This window comes from Triturus cristatus, chromosome 11, assembly GCF_964204655.1.
Source record: "Triturus cristatus chromosome 11, aTriCri1.1, whole genome shotgun sequence".
Classification (NCBI taxonomy): domain Eukaryota; kingdom Metazoa; phylum Chordata; class Amphibia; order Caudata; family Salamandridae; genus Triturus; species Triturus cristatus.
In genome coordinates, this window is record NC_140594.1 from 853753934 (window position 1) to 853781258 (window position 27325).

The 27325-nt window shown below is 43.4% G+C and overlaps 1 protein-coding gene across 2 annotated transcripts in view; it reads left to right on the forward strand.

Moving 5' to 3' along the window:
- The window catches only part of LIMS2 (LIM zinc finger domain containing 2), a 229914-nt gene that overhangs the window by 161629 nt on the left and 40960 nt on the right, over window positions 1–27325 (forward strand). For both annotated transcript variants that reach the window (XM_085634662.1, XM_085634660.1), the window contains exons 7-8: window positions 9477–9569; window positions 16011–16059. In XM_085634662.1, the coding sequence (XP_085490788.1) occupies window positions 9477–9569; window positions 16011–16059 (142 nt within the window). The remainder of the gene's footprint in view (window positions 1–9476; window positions 9570–16010; window positions 16060–27325) is intronic.

Consider the following 27325-nt stretch of genomic DNA (forward strand, 5'->3'; position numbering starts at 1 on the left):
CATCTAAGGGGGTATCACTGAAGTCACCACTTGTTTTCCCTCACATTAGGCACGACACACTAGGGACTGGTGACGGTGCACTTGCCCTCCCCATGTGCTTAAATATTTAAATAGAAGCCTAAGTCCGTGATGTTTTCTTTTTCTTTTGGATCCACGCTCGCCTACCACGAAATGAAGCTGGGAGCAGAGACCAGGAGTCTGTCGTGAAGGGCCCCACACCTGGGTTATGTTTATCCTATACTGACTGCCTATTACTACTTGCAAGATCACGCTTATGTCAATGAGTAAATCCCTGAATCTCAAAAAAATAAACCAGAACTACAAATTTATATAGTTTGGGACTAATTTAGTTTGGGACTACTTTAGCACCGGAGAAGGGAGGGGTGACTGACTGCTGAGAACTTCCCGACCACAGCCAACTAGCATGAGTCCAACCATTCATATCAGAGCAGCGACTGCTTTTCCACCAACAGGCGAGCAGGGGCTGCACAAAGGGGTGATAACAAAGGCAGAGGTAGGGCAGCTCCGGTAAAAGAGCCTCCACCTCTAAGCACTGGGCTGCCCCACCTCATCACACATCAGATTAGTGGGCACCTACATTGCTTTGGCATGCCTACTGCCTAGAACTTCTCACAACCCCTCACAGCATCCCACCCATACACATATCTTTAGCGGAGAACGTCTCAGCCTGCTAGAGGAAGAAGTCCAGAAGCTCCTCCACAAAGAAGCCGTAGAGCGAGTGCTAGCTCCAAACAAGGGCATCTGTCCGCTTTTCTTCATCATCATGAAGAAGGATGGCATCCTCAGGCTAATCTTGTATCTCGGGTCCCTCAATCAATACATCCTTTCACAAAATATCCACGTCAACCCTGCAAGATGTCATCCCTCTGACAAGGCGCCTGCATGATGGTTCTCGACCTGAAGGACATTTATTTTCATATGCCCATTAATCCCACCTGTGGGCACTACATCAGCTTTGTGGTAACTGGCCATCATTACCAATTATAAGTGCTTCTCTTTAGGGTTACCACGGCTTTGAGGGTCTTCACATGAAGCCTAGCAGTGGAAGCCGCTCATCAGAAGAGGGGGGACATACACATTTTCTACTGCCTCAATGATTGACTTACCAAGAATGCAGGCAGGCAGGTGACAATGCCTAGATCACAGTCAAGCTACAATCTCCATGCTTCACTGCCTGGTATTCACTACAAATGCCCCTAAGTCCTATCTACAACACCTGCTAGTACAACCCCTCCTGAGGTCTATATTCAACACTGTCACAGGCAAAGACTATCCCAGCCAGCAGAGAGTGTTGGCACCTCAGCAGCTCTTACCTTTTTTTTCTGGCCATTTGTAAAATTAAACTCAGGACTGTCATGCTTCTTCTAGGGGTGATGGTCTCTTGCATCGCTATACTACCCTATGCTCGACTTCACATGCACCTTTCGGCTCAGTAGTCACAACCAGGGATCACTGGGAAGTCCTAGTGTTGACAGAGGCCAGCACCCATCGCTCTTCGCAGTAGTGAAACAGCAGCAACCTGCTGCAAGGCAGGCGTCTGTCAGGCCCCTTTTCCTCAAGTGGCCATTACAATGGACTTCAATCTCATCGGCTCTGGGGCTTTTCTTTATCATGACAACACTGGGGTATGGTTCCCCACCCTCTCCCTCCCCCCCACCCCCATAACCAGGGACAGCATATCAACTACCTTAAGCTGCCAACCCCACACCTCGCACAAGGCCTTTCTTCATGTCATTTGTGGCAAGGAAGTCCTTGTCAAAACAGACAACATGACCCCTTTGTATTACCTTCAGTAGCAGGTTGCCACACGCTCTCCGCTGTTCTCAGTGCTAGCGCAGAAGACCTGCACCAGCTCTCTGCCACTGCATACACCTTCTAGCGGAGTACATTCCAGGAGTAGACAATAACCTGGGAGACCTGATCAGTAGGACGCGTCAATAATTCCACAAGTGGGAACTCCATCCACAAGTCCCACTCAAGTACTTTTAGCACTGGGACAGCCCAGAGTTAAACGTGCTTGCCACTCCTGAAAACACAAAATACCCAAACTTCGCTGCCAGGAACACACGCCAGAAGTCTATGGACAATACACTATGGATGAACTGATCAGGGATCTTTACATATGCTTTTACACCTCTCCTATTGCTTCTGTATATGGTCCAAATGATGCAGTAAACACCTCTTAACACTTATCCTGTTGCCCCCCCCCCCCTCCCCCCTTGGGCCAGATAACCCTGTCAGTCAACACGCGTTGAGATGTCCACAGCTCCCATGAGAAGCTCCCCAAAAGGCCTGATCTTCTCACATGGAACCAAGAACAGATCAGACACCCAGACCCCAAGCAGCTCAATCTAAGAGTCCAGTGCCTGAGGTGTTAGAATTTGGTTTCCTGAGTCTCCCTCAGAAATGGATGGGGATCCTGTGCGAATCTCGTATACGTACCACATGGGCCTGCAGTGCTGCAGAATAGAAGAGGTTCGTCCACTATTGTATCTCCAGTCACCTGGATCCTCTTAAACCCAATCTCCATGATATAATTTATTATCTTCTCCATCCATAAAACGCAGTCCTTGCCTACACTTCTACATGGCTACATCTAGCTGCATGGCTCCTCACATGTAAAACTGGGAGCACTCCTCTCTCTTACGAATCCCAGTCATCAAAGCTTTTATGGCTTTTATATACCATAGATCAGGAGCCTCCAGCAAGTCGATCAGAAGCTACCAGTAGCTTTCAGGCTACTTCTGAATAGCTTGCACATGCTAATTACCTGTCAACTGGTTTGACAATATGCAGCTGCCGAAAAGCTAATGCAACACTTTAAAACACAATGCACCACTTTGTGTGGCGCGTGGGAAGCTGAAAGTGCAGGACCATATAGTCCACACTCTTATGAAAATGTCTTGCTTTGTTTAGTTTCTTTCTCTTTTCTTTCATTTTTCCATCTTACACTTTTTGGTTGTTTCCTTCTTTCGCTGCTTTTTCTTTTTCTCCTTTTCTTCTATCTCTCTGTTTCATTTGTACCTTCTTTTTCTTCTGCTTCCGTTTCAATTCACTCTCCATTTTTTGTTCTTGTTTCTCCCCAATTTCTCTCCTTTCTCCTTCCTTCTTCTTTAATTCTCACTGTCTTTCAACTACTCTTCTTTGTCTCCATTTTTTGTCCTTTTTTATTTCAATGTCTTGTTGTTTTTCTTTCATATTTTTCTTTACTTTTCTCCTTACTTCTATTTTTCCCCTTTTCTCTCCTTTCTCTTTGTTAGGTTCTTCTTTCTTCCGCGCTTTTATTCCTTCCATCATTCTCCTTACGCTCCTTCCCTGTTTTTCTGTCACTTTTTTCTTTGTTGCTCAAACTTTTTTCTACCTCTTTTCTTCTTGACTTGTACTGTGTTTGCTCTCCTCTCTTTTCTTCGCTCTGCTTTCTTTCCGACTTGCTCTCTGCTTGATCAGTATTATCCTGTGGTGCCTTTTTCTTTCTTCCTCTCTTTTCACTTATTCCTCTTATTATTTTTTTACTCCTTTTTCCTTCAATTCTTCTTTCTTATTTGTTTAGCTTCTCTTTCTTATGTCTCTCGTTCCTTTCCTCTTATTTTTTCTTGTGTGCTTGTTCTTTCAGTTATTCTGCACTTTTTCATGTTCTTTTCTTTTCTTTTTGTCTGTTTCTCTTGTCTGCCTTCTACTTTTTTCTTTAATTCTCTGGACTTGCTTGTTTCCTCACTCATGGTCTCACCACACCTTTCTTTCTTTCTCCTTTTTCTTTCACTCGCTCCCCTTTTTTACAGCTTTTCACTTTTTCCATCCTTCCCTTCTCTTTCACTGGTGTTTTCTCTCTTCCATCCTTTCCGTCTTCCTCTCATTTCTTTCTTCCTCTTCTTACTTTATTTCTCTCATTGTCTTTTGTTTCCTTTCCTTCCTCCATTTTTCCTCAGAATTCCTTTACTTTCTCTCTCTACTTCCTTTTGATTTCTTCCTCTCCTTCCTTTCTTTTCTCTTCCTTTCTTCCATGTTTTATTTCTGTCTTTCTTCTTTTCAATCTTCCTTTGTTTAAAGAGTGCCTCTGTTAATGCAATCTCTTCATACGTTAATTTGTGTTTCATTATTGTCTGACTGCTGTATAGTGTGCTGGTCACTGCCAAGATATGTTTATTTGTAGATATCATAAAGTCTTCCTGGGGCAATGCAAATATACTTTTGCTAATGTATTTTGTGCCCTAACTCTCAAAATGACAACAGTGTCAACTTATGTATTGCATGACAATAAAAACACAAGTCTAAATTCAAATCTCACCTCTGTGTAATTCATGGGACAAAACTGAACTCTGGGGGCCCCACAAGTTAACATTGCTATAAAGCTGATGTGGCATTATTGCTAAATGCTCACTAGCGTAGGACTTGGCTCTAGGGGCGGTACTTAAGTTACTTGTACCCTGTGTACAATTATCTAACACCTGTATATTACGCTGTAGCTCGGAAAGCTTTTCAGTAACCAGAAGAAGGTCTCAGCACAGAAAAGGTTGGAGATCCCTGCCCTGGATTTGCTGTACATGCTTTCATGTATTACATCGTCAGGATCAGGTCCTACTGCATGTTCAATCAGTTCTTTGTTGCTTTTGCAAAACACCACAAAGACAAACCTATTCCGTTATTGCCAGATGGATAGTCAAGTGCAGCCAAACATGCTACCATAATGCCAAAAGAGCACTCCCTTTTACCCTCAGGGCAAACTTTACACACACGAAAGCAGCGACCCCGGCCTTCCTTTGTAATATTCAGTTGGCTGACATATGTAAGGCAGCCGCCATGTCAGCCCCACACACATCCGCTACTCACTGGTGTTTGCATATCTAATCCCATCAGCAGTCTATGGTTGGCCAGAAAGTCCTTAAACTTTGTTTCAGATATCTGCATCATGCACACACTAACCACCGCTTGTAGGGGGTTGTATGACAATACAACAAATGCCTTTACCACACATCCTTTACCACGCAGTGCATTTACCACGCAGTGCATTTACCACGTAAGTCTTCATCACACATATGCCTTTACCACACATGCCTTCACAGCACAATGGTAAGTGACACCCTATACATAATATTTGTAATTGGGAAAGACACCTCCCAAACCCCTCATTTCATTTAAAGAATTTGCATTTAAATGTTTTTTTAATTTGGGGTAGACTCCTTAAAAACCCAATTTGTTTTCTTTACCACCCTATTCCCCTTTCAACCCCTAAACTCACCCACCCCTAAACCTTAAAGTCACCCTTACCACCCGATACCCTTCCCCACCCCTAAACACTAAAATCACCCTTACCACCCTATTCCCTTACCCAACCATAAACACTAAAAATACCCTTACCTTAATCCCTAATATATACATATACATATATATAAAAATGCACACACATTTGCACTTACCTGATATATACTTACCATTTCGTTGTAAAGGCATATGTGTGGTAAAGGCAATGTGTCCTAAATATATTCCATGGTAAAGAATTTGTGGTAAAGGCAGTGCATGGTAATTGCCGCGTTGTTAAGGCTGTTTCCTCTTTTAGGGGGTACTGCTTTAGAGTCTATGCAGAGCAAGTGTATCTACAGCAACATATGCTACGTATGACTTGAAAATGTTACCCTGTAAGCACCTGTTTGCTGCGTGTCGTGCTGTAGATCCACATACGCCACCCTCCACCCCGGAAGCATTAGGATCTACTTGCATATCTCTTCTTTTATTACTGTTCTGACTTTCATGACACTTATGGTGCACCATGCTGCGTTCACTGGCCACTCCATACTTCCTGTCACCCACTGTGCGAAAAGCGTTTGAGTTGGTGCTCATGCACATTACCCACTAAAGGAGGAGTCACAATTCATCTTATGTCTCGAAAGACTTTCTTCAAACAAAGCCCTCTTGCAAACATCCAAACCCATCACTAGATGGCAAGAGTATGCAGCGCCTGTGAATCTACAGCAGTATACACTTTAAACAATTACTTTTAGGATAAGTAACATTTTCCATCAAATATCTACATCATCTGCTCACTATCCACCACCTAAGGGAGGAATTCGCTTTACACTCTATGCAGAACATGTGCAACTTCAGGTGCACATGCTGCAAACGGCAAATGTTACTTACCCTGTAACCATCTGTTCATAGAGTGCAGCGCTGTTGATTCATATGCGCCCATCCTCGTCTCCGGAAACCAACAGTGATCACAGATTCTCTCAATACTTTCTCTTTTCACAATGCACAGTACTTATTATCTATCTTTGACGCTACACTCCACTTACACTACTCACCTGCTGAGCAAAAACCAATCGGAGATGCTGATTTGCCTGATTCAATTGCAGGACCTTTCTGTATGAATCTCAGTAATAGACGGAAAAGGTACTCTTGATCGGTTCTCAGCAAAGTTTTTACCCTCCTTAATAATAATGCTTGAAATGGTACTTACTCTATCTTTCTCACTTTTTTTCAAGGCATGCACTCTGCCGATGCTTTCACTGCATTTAAAGACTGAGGGCATGCCTAATTTGTAACCTCAATAATCTTTGACACAAATGATGAAAATCTAATCCAAGAGCCTTACTCTTATGTATTGTAAACCTCAGAGTGCCACCCTCCCCCCATGACAGCCTTAAGTAAATTCACATATAGTCTAATGAGATGCATCACAAATTCCCCTTCATGTTGAATTTTAAATTCTCAGGAAAGGAAAAGGGCCTTCTTTGCTGCTGAAATTGAGAGGCTTACCCTCTCCTTGAAGACGGCACTCAGCAATATAAACGGAAGGATAAATATTTGGTTCAATCTCGGACAACTCATTGAAAATGGATAAAACACGGATTAGACTGGAGTAGTTCGTAGATTCTAGGGTTGTTGGATCAGCCCATGTGGCTGGTTATTTGATCAATAGTGTAAGAAGTAATAGATCTAAATTTTGAGCCACTTCTCAAAAAGACTACAAAGGCTCTGCGTCATGGGGTAAACTTCCAATTAGTTTTGTAGGAAGATGCAATTTTATAAGAATGGCGATTCTCCCAAGACTTTTGTGTTTTTTTCCACCTATTTCTTCACTGCTCACTGTTAATGTTTTTCAGAAAGGTCATTCTATGCTTTCTTGTTTATTTGGGCAAACCAAGATGCTTGTTGCCCATTTGAAAGCATTCATTCGCTGGAGCTGTTGTGCAGTACCAGATTTGAAATACTATTGGTTAGCAATTAGTACTAGGATGTGTGAACTGTTATGAAGCCTACACCTGTTGGCTTATATTTATTGCTATTTAAGAATCGCCAGCAAAAGTCTGCTATTACCTATTTTTAGAATCTTCCTGTTAGAAGAATATTCGTTTTAATGATTTGAATGTATTTCTGGTCAATTGATTATTGTGTAATATTGCTACTCTGCTTTTCTACTTTTCTTTCTAACCCCAAAAAAGAATGTGCAGTGTGCCTGTGTGGGTGCAGGGGAGGGGTCTGTATTTCTTAATATAATCTCAGGTGTATTTGTGTGAGTTCATTGTGAGAGGTGTACCTGTGTGTGAGTGCAAGGTGAGTGTTGCACCTATTAGAATGTGGGCAGTGCCTGTGTGAATGTCTATATGAGTGTAGAATAAGTTGTCCCTGCATAAGTTTAGGGTGAGGGGAGTTTGTGTCAGTGCAGGGCTAGGATAGTGCTCAGTGATTGGTGTGTCTGTGAGTGCAAGGTTAGGAGAGAGTTTAAGTTGTGCATTTGCGAGTAGAGATTGATCACTGTGCGTACGCAAAGGCAGGGTTAGCAGTGTGTCCAGTGCTTTAAGTGGAATGCAGACGGTGAGGGTCTTTGAAAAGAGCAGAGCCAAAAAAACATAACTACGAATCATTTACTAGAGGCTTTATCTGTGTACTTAAGGGTGTGGACTACATCCTGTGCTTGACACAGCATGCCACTTGTCTAGGGACGTAGCTTAGTAAGCAAGATTCTGGGGTGGGTGAATTGCAAATTACCCACCTAAAACACAGTATGCTGAAGGGATTACCAAAGTTTAGGAAACACTGTACCCATGTGGAACAGGTTCAATATTAATTTGCATTAGGTGGGACTCTGTGTAAGTTCCCTTTTCATGCAATCTAATCACTATTATGACCCAGTAACAAACACTGTGAAAACAGGAACTGCCTCCATCCTCACCTCCAGGGTGTTCTCAATTGTGCCACATCATGAACACTCATCCACACCCTAAACTAACTCAGACATGTGACACAACTCCGTTTTCAGTATGTCCTGTGCAAGATTCATGTTGCTTGAAAGCCAAAGCTACAGAAATACATAATTTGTGAAAAAATAAATACTCTAGGGGAATAGCTATACATATTCTATGTTACGTGCACTTAAAACATCTGAAGTGTAAATCACTGACCTGGATTATTTGCAGGGTTCTTACATTTATTATTGAGAAAGAGATCAGTAGTTTTGCTGTTAAATTTAAGGATACAAATATAGGGTCCAGTAGGCGCCCTTATCAGAGTCTGTGTAGAGTTACTGACGGTGTGCAGAACTCATCCCACTAAGAAGACCTGAGTGTGCCAATGTGATTACATCGTGTGCCTGTGGGAGGGCTGGTTAAGGGGTATGCTTGTATGACTGGAGGGTAAAAGGGTTGTCTGCATGCATGCATGGTGAGAGATGTGCCCAAGTGAGTGCTGGATACAGCATCATAAAAAGACCAATTTTTCAGGGGTTTGTTGCCTAAAAACGAGACCGGTTGCAGAGCAACTCCAAAACAGTATGGCACCCACTTGGCTAATGTCTGCCTTTATATGCACCTGTTGCACTGGCAGATTCCCGAAGAGATCACAGTTCTCTACCAGAGGAACGGAGAGCCTGGTCTCCGCCGAACTGGAGATGTGGTAGGCCTCTCGCAGAGGTCTGTATGACTCCCAAAGGCTGCCTCAGCTATTGCACAAGGAATTCAACATTTCAACGTTTATTAAAGCATCTCCCTTAAAGATCACTGCGTTTACATTATTTATGTCTGCATTTCATTTCGTGGTACCTCACTCCCTATGGACATGTTGAATCTACATGCTTTTCTTGCACACGGCATGTGATATTTTACATTTTGAATGTTACAAACTAGGAGCAGTTCCATGGTTTGAGGGAGCATTTTTTATATTTAGAGGGGCCACATGATACAAAGGTAGAAGAGGGACTATTGTACGGTGAATTCTGTTCGGCCCCTGTTAATGGGGAGAAGGGGACAAAGAAAAATAGGGCTGAGCAGGAAGTGCCTGGATCTTGTGAAATGGTGGACTTTAGGGTTTGTTGGGAAGTCTATAGGTGGTGAGTTATTCAATGGACCGTCATGGAAAAGGGAGTGGCGTGTTCTAGCAATGACATAGGGGGGCTGTGGGTCAAGCATTTGAACGTTCTTTTGTGGTACACATTTGATTTTAAATGCACACCCTTTTCTTCATAGCATTTTGTCTGTGCAAAGTGTGAGAAGGCCTTCCTAGGACATCGTCACTACGAGAAAAGAGGCTTGGCTTATTGTGAGACTCACTACAATCAGGTAAGAGACTATAGCATGTTTGATAGATGTATACATGTATATGTCACATACCTTGTATTTTCCTGCAAGTAAGAAGCTTATTACATCACACATGTGGTCTTGAGTGACTGCCTGTCTCATGCTCCTGGTGAAGAAGCTACTTCAGTTATTTTTTGGCAGGCTTCTATACTTCCTTTACTCACATTTAGCGAACGACTTTGTGTTTTTGGTTAAGCACTCCATGAGAGTTCATGTGTTTTCCAGCTGTCTCCCTTGTATGGTTTTCTCAACCCCACTTTCTCAGCTTATGTGCTTTCCTCCCCCACCTGCGCTCATGTTGCTTTCATCCGTGTGCTTCTACTCCAGCACTCCACTTTGCTCTCTTTCGCCCATGTTCTCTCCCTCTTGTTGCTTCTCTTCTGCCCTTAAAGTCTGCTCTTCAGCCATAACAAGCTAAAAATATCCCTGTTGCTGTGCTTTTAGAGACACGCTGAGAGAGGTGGGAAGCAACAGCAGTCTGGCAAGTATTTGAGGAGGATAAGCAGCACAGAAGGAGAGAGCTAAAAAACACATGAATTCTCATGGAGTGCTCAATGAAAAAGAAATAAAGTAGTTTCCTAAATGTGAGCAGTGGAAGGGTGCAAGTTCGAATGGCAAAAGGACCATAAAGAGTCTATGCTGTAGGTCAGGCACAAACACAAAAAGAAGTCAAGACATCGAATAAGAAGCAAGCAAATAAGAGTGACAGTAGAGCCAAGCAATGATGAGCAGTGGGCAGGCTGTTAGCCCAGTCATGTTATGTGTATTAGTTAAGCACACTATCATCCACAAGGGTATGCTAGCACTGAGCAGGTGTGTGTGCCTTGCTCAGCCTAAGATAGATTAGTTAATTGAAAAGCTTCTTGCAGATTCAAGAAGAGAGGAGGAGGTTCTGATGTGGAGTGGGAGGCCATTCCACTCTTTAGGAGTGATGTAAGAGTTGCCCGTCTTCCTGATCCGGTACTGTTTTTACATGGGATGTGGGTAAGTAGTTAGTCCTGCGGAGCAGAGGTGTCTGGGTAGTTAATAGGAGAAGATGCGACTGTTCAGATAGATGGGGCCTAAGTCGTGTAGTGCCTTGAAGGTGTGTGTGTGTTGAGTTTGAAATGAGTGCTTTGTGTGTCTGGAGCCAGTGGAGCTCTCTGTGATGTGATTTCTGTGTGAGAGATTGAGGATGAGTCTGTCTCTTGAGTTCTGGATGGTTTATAGTCTTCTCGTGAGTTGCTTGGTGATGCCGACGTAGAATGTGTTTCCGTAGTCTAACTTGCTGGTGACTAGTGCGTAAGCAACAGTTTTTCTTGTTTTGCTTTTAAGCCATATGAAGATCTTCTTCAGCATCTTCAGGATGCAGTGACTGTGTTGGCCTGTGCTGTCACGTCATGTTTGCGGTCAAGGATTATTCTAAGATTCCTGGCATGGGTCCTGGGTGTGGGTCCAAGTTCAGACAGCTACTAGTTAGAGCCCCATGGTGAGGTGCTCTGGCTGAAGATCACTACCTCAGCCCAGTTGGTGTTGAGCTTATGACAGTTGCCTTTTATCCAGTGAGCGACTTCATCATGCAGGTGGTGAACTTGTTTCTTGTGTTGGGGTCTAACCCAAGAGGGAGAGCATGAGTTGTGTGTCGTCAGCGTAGGAGAGCATGTTGATGTCATGTGCATGGATGACAATCGCCAGGCGGATCATGTTTGTCTTGAGGATTGGGCTGACCAATGAACCTTGAGGCTTTCCACAGATCAGTTTATTTATTCAAAAGATTTGTTGTGCGCACAGCTACCCCAGGGGGTTTCCCAGCGCAGGATAGCAGCAGATACGGAGTCCCAGGACAGACAGCTAGAATAACCAAGTCTTCAGGTTCTTGCGAAAAGCAAGTAAGGAATTGCAGTTCCTAAGAGCGACAGGCAGAGAATTCCACAATTAAGGACCTAGGCAGGCAAAGGAGCGGGTCTTCATACAGGTTAGACAGAACCTAGGTATGGAAAACAACGCATGGCTTGAAGATCTCAAAGGTCAGTTTGCAGGCTTCTGAGGAGTAAAGGGCCAGGCTGACAAATTGGGTTCTATCCATTAAGAAGGAGCAGATTCAGCGTAGAGCGGGCTCTTAAATGCTAATCTCGGGAAGACACCTGATGAGGATGGGGTGTGAGACCATGTCAAATGCTGCAGAGAAAGACCAGTAGAATGAGGGCTACCATGCCTCATCTGTCAAGGATTACACAAATGCTGTCTATGGCGGCAATGAGTAGTGTTTCTGTACTGTGGTTGGAATTTAATCCGGACTGCATGGCTTCGAGGAGATGATGGTTGCAGAGGTGGTCGGTGATGTGTTGGTTGATTAGGTTCTCTAAGACCTTTACCAGGTATGGTAGGAGGGAGATGGGTCTGTAGTTGGATAGATGGTTTCTTGAGCAGAGGCCCAATAGTGGCATGTTTCCAAATGTCCAGGAATGTGGCTGAGTCAATAGAGTCATTGAGGATGGGTGTTACTGCTTTTCTGATCTGTAGGAGTCCTTTAGTGAAGGCGTGGTGGGGACAAGGATCAGATGGGGCCCCTGAGTGGATGGTCATAACGGTGGAACCTATTTTGAGGGGGGTGATGTTGGGCCACGAGGTCAGGGTTCGTTCTTCAGGAAGCTAAGTTGTGCGGTGACAGGGTCCAGTTGATTGTCGAAGATACTGTATATGGAGGTGATTTTGTTGCAGAAGAATTCCAAGAGCTTGTTGCAAAGATCTTGTCAGGGGGTGATGTTGTTGGAGGCAATCTTTGATGATGGTGAAGATTTCCCTGCTGCTGTTAGTGCCTGTGTCGATGCGATCTGCAAGAGCTGTGTGCTTGGTGTTCCCGTATCTGGTGATGGTAGTGTCTTAGGACTGATTTGAAGAGGCCTTCATCTAGGGTTTCATTACTTGTTTTCCATTTGTGCTCCAGGTGCTTGCAACAGGGTTTTGTCAGTCTGAGTTCCTCTGTGTACCAACTGGCCTGTAGTCTTACTCCTGCCGTTGCTGGTGTGATCAGGCTGGTGCGTGGAGAGGGTGGAAGCCCACTCAGCTTCTGTGATGCTTTCCAGCTGCACAGGCAGTTCTGATGGTGTTAGGTCTTTGGTGGTGCAGGAAGGGTATGCTGAAACTAAAAAATGCATGTCCAGGTCTAGTTGCTGGCTTGCTGGTTGTTCATTAAATTCTTGTTCCTCAATAATTCAACCAGTTTTCCAAAATGTAAATGTTTCTGTGTGCAGCCCCTGGCCTCCTAGATTGGAAGTTATCTAGACTCGTATTCCACTTGTCAACGCTAGGGGCAGATGTACTGTCCCTGCTGTATGATATCTCTTTGCTAGGACTAATACAAAGTGTCAGGAAAGTTTTTTCCACTCTTCTATATGCTTCATCTTCAAGGATATTTAATAATACTGTCTTGGGTGAAGGTTTAATCGTTGAACAAGGACCTCTTGTAGTATTATGAAGATGCTGTGCCAGTAGGAACATAACATTTTCCTGGAGCAAATTGTGTGTACGAGGACTTCTAAGTTCTGCTGGCGATTGAGACAATTTTGTTACATTCACCAGAGTTTTTTTGTGCAAATAAATCCCACATAAATAATTACATTGTATAATACAATATGTGATTCGCGCTATATGAAAGTCTATAAAAAAAGAAAAAAAAATTGACATCACTGTCTGTCATCGTGCCGTAAGAGTGAATGGCCACTCTTCAACAGTAAAGGGGCCCGCATCTGATTCCCAGGCCTCCCTCAGTTTGTGAATGATGTCAGGAGTGTTGCTAGCTTGGGTTTTATAGATTAAGGAGACATTGCCTCTTCGTTGCAGTTGGGCCATAGCGACTTTACATTTAAGAGGGTTGACTACTGGACCATTTTCTAGGTTCTTTAGGTATAGTGTCATGTGTCTGATATGTAGATAACAGAACAACTTGATAAGTAGCAACCCAAATTTGTTGAATATTTCACCTTAGGATTTTATTGTGTTGGACTTCGCTATGTTGCATAGCATCGATATACTGAGCTAATCCCATTTTTTAGATCCTCTTTAGTGTGTTGATCTTAGGGAATCATATTCCAACCCAAAGTGGAGTTTCTCATGTAATTTTTGTGGCCCAATGTAATTTTGTTAGGGGGCTTTCCATAAGTATAATCTCTGAAAGAGACAATTAGTTATAGATTCCTTACCTTGTGAATTACCCCCAGGCGTCAGACTGGATCCGGAGAATTTTTCGTCAGCAGTACCCCTGCGCGTCGAAAGGTGGCGTCGGTCGGCTCCGCATTTGTTATTGGCGTCGTGGTTGCTGGGATGACGGCACAGTAGCTACTTAGACGCCACCCTCGCGCGCTGGCATCAGTTCTTTTACATGACATTCCACACCAGAAGCGCAGAGCCATGCAAAACACTGACCACTGGTGCACTAAACTAGGGTCCTGAAAGGGATTACCTGACCCTAGAAGTCAGCACACAGAACGGGGAGGATGGGTAGGGTGGTAAAGAATCTATAACTAATCTATGTCTCTTACAGATATATCGTTCCTGAAGGTAAGTAACTTGTTCAACTGAAAGAGAAAATAAGTTATAGATTCCTTACCTTGTGAATAGATACCCCAGCAATACCAACCCCGGAGGTGGGTCTGCGAACCAAATTCACACCAGAAAGTCCTGGAGAACGGAACAGCCAAAGAAGCCATCTCTCCGGACTTGGCTGTCCAGGCAGTAGTGTTTTGTGAACGTGTGCAGAGATGCCCAGGTAGCTGCCTGACAGTTGTCATTAAGGGGGACTCCCTGTCCCAATGCAGTGGTTGCCGCCGTCGCCTTGGTGGAATGGACGTGCAATCCCACTGGAGGCTCCTTTGCTGAAGAGTAGCAATCTTTGATGCACAAAACGACCCACCTAGAGATGGTCCGTTTGTGCACCGCCCAACCTTTTTTGGCGCCCACGTAGCCAACAGAGAGCTTGTCATCCACCCGGAATTGCTTGGTGCGATCGAAATAAAATGAAAGCACACGTTTTGGATCCAGACGGGGGAGCCTCTCTTCCTCTTTAGAAGGATGCGGAGGCAGAAAGAAGGTGGGCAAAGTGATGGTTTGACCAATGTGGAAAGAAGTACCCACCTTGGGAAGAAAGGAAGGTCTGGTTCTGAAGACTACCTTGTTCGTATGAACAGCCAGAAAAGGAGGCTTTGAAGAAAGAGCTTGGAGCTCACTCACCCTACGAGCAGAGGTGATGGCAAACAGAAAGGCAGTCTTTAAAGTAAGAAGTCTGAGAGGACAGTTATGAAGTGGCTCAAAGGGAGCGCACATAAGGTAAGTAAGAACCTCCTAACTAGAAAACATTACATACAAGTGACTTACCAGCTACTTTAAGTAGGTGGTAAACTGCAAGTGTTTTGCGACTGCAAATGCGGTCGCAAAACAATGGTACTTACCCTTCTGACTTGCTATTACAATGCTCTTGGCACGCCCCTTCCTAATAGCGACTCGCAAACACTATTTTGTGAGTCACCAACTCTCAAAATAGCGTTTGTACATACCACAACCCTTTTTTGCGGTCGCATGCGGGCCGATTTCCCGTTTACGACTGCAAAAAACGGTCATACATCTGGCCCCTGGACTGTTGTGCAATGGTAATCATAACTCAGTTGTTGTCTTGTTTCTTTGTTTTACATGCAGTGTGGGGAGCCATATGTCTTGACCTGTCACAGAGTTTCCGTGACTGCTGTTTGTTGTCTTTGTCTACATGAATGATTATCTATGCAAGTGAACTAAGAAAGGGAGGTGTGTAGTATCCTGTGTTTCCCCATTCCCTGTATATCTGAGCTAGTATCTAGAATGCTGAGAGTGAATGATGTAATAAAATGTTGATTTGTGGTGTGGAGTGGAAGCTAGGAGGTAGAGACAGTTGGAGGAAGGATGGAGCTCTGACAGGATCTACCTGCTGTTGCTGTAACCTATGGGCCTAACATCAAATAAAGAACTTCCTACCTGAGTAGCTCCATACTCGTGTATGAAAACCCTTCGCTCTTACTTCAACAGCCACTTGACAAACTCTGAATGATCCCCTAAATTTCCTACTTGTAATATTGGATTGACCACTTGATGAATCCAAATGCATATGGGTTAGCACTGGTTTGCGAAAAACAGCTGATCTCATAGTGAACATGGGATGACTCCATGGTTTCCTGTCGGTACAAATAAGGTCTGGATATTCCTTCTGTACAAAACGTCAGAGTATTTTTGAAATATTTAAAGCTAATCTAAATTGATTCACTATTGCATGAAGGCACTATGAAAGACAAGAAAATCTGTAACTGAAACCACAGTAAAAAACAAAATAGAGACAAAAACATGCGGCTGTGCCTTTCTGAAAAATACCATATCATTATTTAAAACATACTTAAGAAACTTTATGTTTTTTCCTCCCAGCTCTTCGGCGATGTCTGCTACAACTGCAATCATGTGATTGAGGGAGACGGTAAGCTTTTTTTGCTGTGTCAACTTTTCCTAAGACATTGGTTAATGCTTTTTTTCAGACATTGTCCAATAGCCACTGCTTTCCATGCCCGTATTTTCCATGTTTCTTGTGTAGCACATTTTCTGCCTATAGGTGTACACTAGATAACCTTTCATAGCCACTCTAGAAGTAGGAAGGAATTGAAGTGGGGAAGGAGTTAACGAAATCTGAACCTGGCAGCCGTAAGATGGCTTACCTCATGCTATTGTCCTAATATTGCAATTGTGATGTTTATTCTTTGTATTTCACTTTGTGTTTTATTAACTTAGTTACTAATTAGGAACATAACTTCAAAGGTTCTCCTACCAAGACGTATGCCCACAAGCAAGTTTTCCCTTATTGCCTTTAATTAGTGCCAAGTGCAGTCAATCAGTGCAAGAACACCTTTAAACAATTATACCTTAATATTGCATCTTTATTTAGTTTTGAAAACATTAACCTCTTCTTCTACATTTTATCTGATCTCAAAGAAATGTAAAAGGTTCTCTATACGAGCAAATCCTTTTAAATTATCATAATTAATTCTGTCAATCAATCTAAATCCATATAAGTTCTCTTTCTCCAACTCATATCTTTCATTTTTCGCCTTTCATGGCTCCTACCAAACAGCCCCATCCTCAGGAGATAAGAAAATGATTTTCAACAAACCATTCTAATAAATGTAAACTAGAATCTGGAAATCGAAATCTGCCACAGCTACTACTATTTTGACCACAGTTGTACAGAGTTCAGTAATATTATTAAAATTCCGGTATCTTCTTTATTTTATTCCCAAAAACATATTTCCTTTATCCATGTAAAATCAATCACAGCCTCAGCCACTCGTAAATTACAAGACTGTGCACATACAACCCACAACCAAGCAGCATAAACAACATTATAAATATTTACAAATATATTACAGTTTGACAGTCCATTTCTCAATAGTGTCCTGCCATTATCGTTAGCAAATTCCCACGTGTTAAATGGAGAGGAAGACGCTTATTTTATTCCAATGAATTTACAAAAAGCACACCAAGAAGAGATTGTAATTGCCCAGAAGTCGACATGATTGCTAAAATATTCAGAAGATCAACATCACATACCGGGTCATTTCAAATACAATGTTTATCTAGTCTGCATCGAAAGAGAGGGAGGCATCTAATGTCTAACACAGTCACATCCATCTTTCTATATTCCAGTTTCTTCTGTTTCACAGGATGACTAAGTATAGTGGGTAAGTGGTATTCCCCACCTCAGTTCTCACATGTTGAAACCTAATGAGTAAAATACAAAATAGATATAGGTCGGTCTTGATTTTAAAAGTATACATCATCTGTGCCCCCAACTATGTCTTAGAATTTTTAACATTTCCTTGTTTCTATGTTGGAACCGAAATTCTCATTTTTCCAAACATTTGATGCCTACATCATAGCAATCAAGAACTCCGGCCACAATTATTCGAAAAGCGAAGGAGATAAATCTATCCCAAACGAACCAAATAGTTTATCAACCAAAGAGAATCCAGGAGAAGGGCAAGAATGTTGCAAAAGGTGTGGTGTCTTCTCAACATTTCTAGTCAAATGTTACAATGCAAAATGTCCAGGATCAAACAAACAAAAAGCCTTAGTTCAACTCACCAGAGTCTGTGTCTTGTGTCCTGGCAGTCACTCAGTGGTTTACCAAAAGAAGTCCCACCATCATAAACGCTCCCTAAATACTTTGTAGAAAACCGCTAATGGGAAACACCAAAATATCCTTGGTAGAGCGTGATCTGCAAATACGCTTCTTACAAGTCCTCTCAGTTTTTGGTCTCATTGAAGCATGAAATTGCCTGAAGTAATTTCAATGGGTACTTGCATTATTTTTCCAATGAAGGATATTTGAGGTGGGAGATTACATGAACCAAGAATCGATACAGCAATAAATGTATACTGGCAAACTATGTTAAGCACATGGGATTTCTCTGAGGTGTAGTAACAAAGTCTGAACCTAGAATGGACCAATACAAGAGTATTTAAACCAGTGGTGGTCTGTGGTTGGGGTTGTGACTCCCTCCACTAGATGGATTTTGTACTAAATATTTTAACTCCAAATATGAACTCTGATTTGTATGTTTTAAAGGGGATTTGGAAATTGCTCTCTAAACTCCCTTATAGAGCTATTTATCTGTCATCTACTCCTCTTCCTGAAGGACGTCCGGGTACTGGGATCAGCTTTAATCTCAGGAATGTAGGTTGTTCTTACTGAGACTCTGGAGTTCTGATCCTTGATGCAAATGATAAGTATGTTCTCTCATATCAGCATTTCAGTGTGGGCTGAGGAAGCCGATCAAGAGGTTCTTCTTGGTAATCATTTAATAGGCATTTAAGTCAGCGATTACCTTTCTTTGAGATTTATGGTTTACTCACTTTTCAGCTTCCATTAGGGGGGCTTCTTGTGAGGAGGATTGAATTGCACACAGCAGCCTCTTAATAACCCAGAACATTTTCTGGTAGGTCCATACAATGCTTACCTTACCTGACTGGCACATAAAACCCTCAGCAGAAGATTCCTGTCAAGAATTTTATTCTGTCACAGATTTATGTATCCATAATAAAGAAATACTTGAGCACTGAGAGAAATATTAATCCACGCCTAGACCATTTGTGGTGCCGCCTGTGAGCCTTTTTTCTCTGACTCTTAGCAAGGCAGAAGGGAATAGAGGCCCTTATCTGGTGTAACCTTTCCCAAGTTGGGCCTCATTTTTCACTCCTAACTACCTAGGTTACCTGCTCGGGTATTACCCTCTGGACCCTGCAGATGGCTCTACTGATGTCTTTCTGGCTGTCTTAATAAAGACGTGAGAACTTGACTTCCCACATCTCGAGGCTGAAAAGTCCAACTATTCAGACTCACTTCCCAAACAGATTATTGTAGATTCCTGTGCGGTGGGAGAATTGAGGATTGCAAGATGGCAAAATGAGCCTCCAAAATGGAGGGAAGGAGAGAGAGCATCTAGTGCACCAAACTGCCCATCCAATGTGGCTCCTATTTCTGTCGATATTAGTTCCCACAACAGCAAGGATGGAAACATTGGTGCACCTCACCCTCAGTGATTATTATGTGACTAGGAATGCCAGTTCCTAAGAAAATGGTATGTTGCTTGATCCTGGGATGATTCATTTTTCACCTTCCTTCAAACATGGGGTTCTTTCGATCTCAAGCCATTGGTACTGCCTCCTAGTGAGACAGTTTTGTGTCTCCTGTAAAGATGATGGACTACCCCTTTCTCCTCAAATAATGCATCTCTTCTTTCTGAGGAGACCATGTGTCGAGGCAGCTCCTTTTGAGGTAAATATGCATTTCTTAGTATTAGTATGTCCCCTTTGTGAGTGAAAGGGAGATTGTGTCCATAGATGATATTCCGCCTGCTCATCTGGAGGTGATGGTATTTCTGATTCTTTTAGATGCTCCTCCTTATGTCCTGATAGTATTGTTCACCCACTCTTATTGAGATGGTATCATCTTCCCTCTTCCTTACGAGATACATTGTTACACTTCTGCATGTTACACTTCCCTACTTTTTCTGTTTATTTATACAATCTGCGTACCCTTTTGCCTTTTGTTGTGGAGGCTCTTGCCACGTCCGACACGGCAGCCTGAGTCTTGACACCTTCACTTACGCCGGAAAGAGAGCCATCTACCATAACTTTCAGAAAGGTCCCAAGCAACTCACTGTTAACCTTGTTCCGATCCTCCACACCATTACGATGAAGGTAATGCTGTAGCTGAAAGCCCTTATGATGACGAAAACATATTCTTGGATCTGCAGGATGCCCGTGGTCTGAACATATCACCAGACATTGTCATTTCTTCCTCTAATACTGCCACAGTTACAGAGGAATCTGCCTCCTCCGCTCAAGTGATTCAGAGGGCATCAGAAGTGTTGGATCTTAACCTACCATCCAGAGAGGCCAAGACTAATATGCTCACTAAGGTCCTTCACCCGGTCAACAGAAGAGAAACCTCTCCTCCCTATTAACGAGGCCCTGTTGAATGCACTGCTGATCACCTGCACAAAGCCAGTATCTTGTCCCCACAAGTCAATAGACAAATTGCAAGCTGGCACAAACCTGCCTCAGGGGATACAGACTTCCTTATGCAAAACCCTACCCTGAAAGCCTGGTGGTGCAGGCATCTAAAAGTAGTCTCAGTCCCAATGCGTCTCTCACTATCGCTAGTCACTGAGTCAAAATGTAAGGGGATATTTGCCAAGTGCATCTTCTCTGCATGCTTTCCTTTAAAGTCACTGAACCCGACCTGCGTCCTGCAGAGGTGCTCACAAACATTGTGAGGCAGAGTGGGGTACATCTTGCCAGCTGTCCCTGATGACATTCGACACATCCTGCAACAGCTCATTCAAGAATTTCAGGACACAGTGAAGTACGCCATACGTTCAGGTCTGGATACTACCGACTGTCTGGGTCGAGTACATACAATAAAAGGTGGCCAGAGCAAATATGTCGGAGCAAGTCGACCCAGAGTTTGAGTGTCCCACAACAATTCTCGATGTGCTCCAATTATTCCAACAAGGGTGGCCACCTAATACCCTTTCAAAATTATGGAACGGAGTACCAATAAGTGATCAGTCTTCCACTGTGAGCACAAAAGACGAATATTCGTATTTCTTCTGATGAAGTGTAAACAAATGTTCTTTATCTCTTCAGTTCATAGTTCTTGACGTCACAAGCCAGCACGTGTTTCGTAGAGGCCAATCGGCCTCCTGTACTTCTTCAGCACTAAAGTAACATATAAAAAACACATAATGAGTAACCCAGTCAGATGATTCTAACCATCACCAATATCCCATGGTGAGAAAGTAAGAAATATATTTTCTCCAAAAACATAAATCATCCACTATTTATAGTTCATTACTCTAATAGAGTCGAATTTGAACAATTCCACATATTTATGCATTCATAGTTCAACATACATTTGTGTTTAGTAAGAAATAGTCAGCATAAACAAGAGTGGTCCCCATTAATCAGTTACTAAGAGTGAAATAAATCTCAATTCAGTGATAAGATGGGAAACAACAACACAACACCCACACTCGTGTGTGCAAACATCTTGCCCAGATATGTGAATAAAATGTACCTGACTAGCCAACATAACAGTGCAAATCAAACAGAATCAATCTGTCAGAACAAATAGGACATAGTAGTCCCAGAGCTTTAGAAAACAAAACATAAAGTATTAAATCTTCATCATACTAGACCAATTATTAAAAGATATCTTGATCACTCATCATGATTTGATAGGAGTGTGCTAACACCAAGAATGCGCCTATGACAGTAAGTCCAGTGTCTAACATCATAAGCACCATTATACTATGTACCACTAAATACTTAAGACTACTAAAACGAACAAACTCAACATAATAAATAAATCATATCACTCAATGTATCAAAGAAAGGGCCATTGATTGGGCCATGTGAGAATGTCAACTGAAAAACAAAGATGGATTTCCATCAATCTGTGCACAGTAAAAAATATGACATTCATACCATGACTCTCCCGAGACTAATACACTTCCAGTCACCACATTTGCAAATTGTGTGTGCCGGCGTGCTACTCGGGAGCTAGCTTAATAGTACTTCCACAAAAATAGAAACAGGACAGGACGCTTTACTTCATGTCATATGCCAAAGGGCTTGTGCTTAAGCGCTCAATTCAGGTGCCATCCTCGCCCCATAACTACTGCTCGCTCCTCCCCCGTCAGCCCCCCACCCTCACCCCCTGTGCTGAGCCATTATTTTGGCTAATTGGGTTACCTTGTGCTTAGGCCTCCATAACATTTTGTTCACATAAGGTATCCACGTACCTTTTTTCAAACATCCTGTGGATTCAAAAGGCATCCAGGGTTTGGAAATTTCCCTGCAGGGGACAGAGAGAATAGGCAAACTATAGCTCAATTTTGAGTTTTGGGGAAAAAATCCAGTGTTTCCTGGAAAGAAAATCTTCTACACCAGGGCGAATGCACTATTGCACGAGCTCCTGTGGAGTGGGGTAAACACCGCATAGCTCTTGCAAAATGCTGCAGCCCGCTGTCGAGGGAGGACTTGCCAGTCCTGACCTTCTGCATATTATAGAGTGGCACATCTCTTAATACTCAATGACTGGTGGCTTGAGGGGTTTGTGGACCCAGCCTATGCTGTGGCAGTTGGTGACATTTGAAAGTGGTGAGGCGTAAAAGTTAGGTATGACTTTTATGTAGTAAGCGAAGCACGCAAGCTTAAAGGGAAACGCGGATTCCTGTCACATACCTTCTAACTGTAAACCAAGAAGAGGTACAACTCTAATTTGACACAAAAAATAATTTATTTAGGGCCATTTAATATCACTAACAAAGCAAAATGTGTAGTTTATAGTTTAGGTATGGATTGCTGCAGTTCTGTTTCAGGACACACAAATTGTACAATTAAGTTGGGTGCTGGGGCCAAGTAAAATAAACATAGCAGTATAAATGTATTTTGCAAATGTATTATAGTTGAGGTAGCAGGCTTCCAATGTGCCGCAAGGGATGCAGATTCTAAAGAAAAGACCAATGTTCCTTGGATTATAATAGGTATATTATGGGATGTAAACAAAAATGTGAGTACTATCTGTCCCCTTTCCTGCTGGCCCATACTACCTGGAGACTGACAAGGATAATGACACGAGATATGCTGGATTTAATCATACATCTACTCAAGATGGGCATTTATATATCTTACGTTTCTGTAATTCTTTTTAAACTTCACCTTTTGTGTGCTGGTCTTGTGCACGCTAGGTACTGAGCCTCATTTTCCCTCTTACAGCTGTTCTGAGTTCAATCCCAGTTTCTCTTGATATGGCCTGGTATTTCCTGACATGGCTTTGGCTAAGCCTTCCTTGGTCTGTGATTGACGTGACATGGCTGAGAGGGTTGACAAGAGCTCAACTCAAAGAACCTTCTAGTTTATGAGACCAGGGGGCTAAGAGAGGATGTGGAGTAGTGGCGGTGAGGGGAGGTGGGCAGCTTCTAGTCTCAGAGTGACATTGGCGAGTGACGCCTCAGGCTCTCTGTCCGTAAAGGTCGCACTCGGCTCCCTAGCACGTCGGCCTCCTCTCCCTGTGGGAGCTGGGGTAGCGAGAGTCAGTCCCAGTCAGGGTGAAATCATACAGTGTGAGTTCAGGATTAGGAGATCTAAGACAGCCTGCTGCAAGTCTGCCAGCTCATTTGTCTAGTTTATAGAGCCGATTCCATATTCAGCTCCCAAGAAAACATTGAAATGCAATAATCAAAATGTTGCTTTAACATTGAAAGGCAAAAAGTATTGCTTCTAAAAAGCAAAAGATCTCAGGATGTTAAACGTGAATGCCCCCCACCTCCACCAACCATCTTAACTATTACTCCACAACCCATCACATCCTCTGTGTCTTTCCCTTGTATATTTCCATAGTCTATGTTTAGACCAATTTCCAGCTGTACACACACACACACACTCATCACATGCAAATAGACCCTCAAAGCTCTGTCCTACATTTCCAAATCCATGCCCCAGGCTTGCTCAGTGTTTAGAAAAAATAAACAGGCAGCCTGTAAAACAACTTCAGCTAATGGAGTGCAAAGTCCACAACTGGTCTCTGGTGCCAGAGCAGCAGTTCTTAACCCGGGGTCCGCTTACCCCTAGAGGTCCGCAACCCCTTATTAACTTATTTATACATAGGAAAATAAAATGCAAAATTGAAAAATGTAAAAAGGAATTTTAAATTAGAATTTTAAAATGAGGTTGGAAGCACACTTACCTCGTGCACTGCAGTCAACACTCCTGCAGCGGTGGAATCCAAAAATGAGGAGGAGACAATCTTTTTCTAAAAAGCGTGCCACAGTCTGGAGCATATGCTGTGCGTGATATGGTGGAGTCCCTGCTATTGTTGAGGGCTAGCAGTTTTTTTTCTGCCTGAACAATGAAACTGCCGGAGGAACCCCAAACAGACCAAAAAAGTAAGAGAAACAGGAAATTCAATCCAGGACGTATGATGAGTGCCTCCAGCACAGTGTACAAATACAGGTTCAGTTCCGACACACTTCCTTTGCCAGCATAAGATCTAGCATGAAGGCTTGTGCTGCTGGAATCATGCAAGCTACTGAAGAGCGGTAGTCAGCCACCTGTAATTTGGCCCAGCCAGGCAATTCCATTAGCACAAATCCTTCAGTGAGATTGCGGAGGGTTTCCGACCCGCCCACTGCCTGCCGCACGCGCTTCCTTGAAAGCGTGGTCCCGCAAGTGCAGGTTATCAATCCTAAACAAACCAATCAAGGATTTGCTCTCATACAACTTTACACTTAAAGCTGCATGAGAGCATACGAGCAATTGGTTGGAGCAGGTGAACACAACCCTTCAAAGGAAGGGCACTGCTGTGTTCCCCCCAGCTTCCAAACAGAGAGCTGAGTTTTACGTCTGAGGTGTACATGTCGGATTGGACACAGTCCAAGACCTGTCCAACCCGACATGCGCACTGGTCATCAACTCTGATGTCATTCACTGACAATCTCCCATTGGCCATCACCTGCCTTATGCCTTGCCCCGCAGGCTGCACCTACTGAGCCCAGTAGTCCTTGAGCATGGCAAAAGGACTTAATTTATGGCATTGGCGCCTGGTGTGGTCTTTTGAACTTGGAAAGAAACTGCCCCTGAGACTTTCACATCCTACATGTTCTGTAAATTGGGCTCTCCCCCATTAATAAGATCCCAAGTCTAGGTATATGAACACTGGTCATAGCCAGTTTGCTTTTAGGGCTCTGAGCCTGGGGTGCAGACAGCTTTGATAGTAAGTGACATCAGCTCATGGGAGTGGTCCTTATGTGGACCCCACACATCATTTTTAGGGCGGAACGTCATCAGTGCAGAGCCACACAGCACCACCTACCGGCACGCTGAGCTACTGCTTAGAAGTTTCCAGATCCAGTCTGACGCCTGGGTAATATTCGGAAGGTGAGGAATCTGAGGTTAGATAGAGTATTTACCAGTAAGAGTGTTAACGAATGTAACCTATTTGTCTTTTCCAGGGCCTAACTATTGTATTGCCCATTTAGTCGCTGGCTGATTCCTTTGTCAAAGTCTCTGCATCATCTGTTCTAATTTCTGGACACACTATTTTTGTGTCTTCTGCATGTTGATTTTTGGTCATTCGTGCATTACATTTTCATGCACTGCGGTATTACTGCCTTTTCTTAAGCTGAAGAATTGTCTCTGCTTGGTTCAGTAACGTATTGCTTTGCAAGTTGATGTGCTGTTTCATATTTCTGTGCTGACTCAAGGTTTTTGAATGTTAGCGTTTCTCAGTTTTGTGGCGCATCTCCATTCAAGTCTTTCGCTTTCATTTAAATTACTGCACGATACAGAGCACAACTCCACCTTGCAAGTTACAGGTTTGCCTTGTATCATCTGAGTATTTGTGCTAGATCTGCAAAAAAGCAATGGCATTCTCACCTATTTGGGTGCCTCAGTTCAGCATTTTTGCAGTTTCGCACTCCCATGGCCAAATTCTTTAAAAATAATCCTGAATCTACCAGTGGGTGACTCCTACATTTTGGTGAAAAAGTCACAATTCTCCAGAAATACACCCGGGGAGCTGGGGCAGTTGCAGGCTTCCAGTTGTACTCCTGAAAAACCTTTTTGAATTTCCATTTTACGTCACTGCAGAGGAATATCTGCTGGTGTAATTGTATGTAGGGTACCAGTAGGCTTGAGTAAATGTCTTCCATAAGTGGAATTTCCCTGGCTATTTTTCTCCTTGGCTGAGTGGAGGAAGCTGGCTCTGTATATACTATACCAAAATGAGTTCTAGTGTACACAGAGTCCAGTGAAACCCCAAAGGTAGGCAGAGGTCAAAGTAAATAGCACCTTACTCTCTATTTGTGGTAGTGTGGGCGAGCAGTAAGGCTTTATCAGAGGGTAGTGTCAAGCATTTGTTCTACACACTCAATCAGCAGATGATGTCCCACGCTCAAAAAGACTGAACTCAGGCCAATTTTGTTTGTAGAAAAATATTATTAAGTTATTTTATTTCTAGAACCAAGCCAAGCCTGGCACAGGTAAGTGGAATAAATGCTTTTCAAAATCTTAGGCAGTGTTTTACAATTGAATGCAGGGTCAAATGCAGTTGATTGAAATACAGGTAAGTCAAAATGTCGAAAGTTACTTTTTCTACTCAGTGTGATATGCCTAGATTTCACACTGGGACATTTCCTAGAGAAAAGGTAAGTAAAATCAGTTCTGCACAGTTTTCGTTTTTCAGGTTTTCATATAAGTCAACTCCACGCTTAAAACAGTTTTCAAGGGAAAACAGTCAATGTATGCCTATGGAGGGAAATGAGGTTATCGGTTAACAGGTAAGTACTCGGTCTTTGGGGTTGAGTTTCTGGGGTTAGAACAAGGGTTCCCCCAGGGTCAAGAATGCACTCTCAAAGCATCCTTAGCAGCACTAGAGCAGCCAGGTGCAGAGTGCTGAGGCCCAATGTTATCCAATCGGGGATAGGGGCCTCCGGTTGGTGGCTGCTCATGCCACTGGGTTGTGGGAGCAGAGCTCCTGGTGTTAGGTTCAGGGCAAAGGGGTATCCGAGATAGCACCCAAAGTACACCGGCAGCGGCGGCTGGGTGCAGGGTGCTGTTTTGGTGTTGGGTGCCCTGTTGGTTTCAATGGGGAATCTCAGTTTTTGACAAAGACTGCAGGCTCAGGGATGAAGATCTTCTGGAGGGGACCATTTGCTAGAGAGGTAAGTTGGGATGCCTGGGGATGCTGGCACACCATCGGTTGGGCCACCCAAGGCCATGGGATGTCGGGTGCAGGGGTGTCTTTAAGTGTTGGGTTTTCTTACCAGCTCTGGTTGTGGTCGGGGGGATCCTCCAGAAAGAGACTGCAGGCGTCATGGAGAGTGTCAAGGCAGGTCAGAGATCACCAGATCTCAGGTCAGGATCGCCGTTGTTGGTCCACTCGAAGTCGGGCCGGGGGCGTCGGGGGCAAAGTGGTGCAGACTCGTGATTTGACCGGAGCCAGAGTCTGTGGGTGAACAAATCCGGTATTCACGGGAGACAAAATCTTTGAGGTGGAAGGCAGGGCAGGTCCTTAGGCTGCTGGCTGCAGGATACACCGGGATTTCGCTTCTGCAGGTTCAAGGTGGGGACAGGCCGGTAGGGTTGGGGCCAAGTCAGTGGGCGTCCTCCTTTTCTTAGCTTTG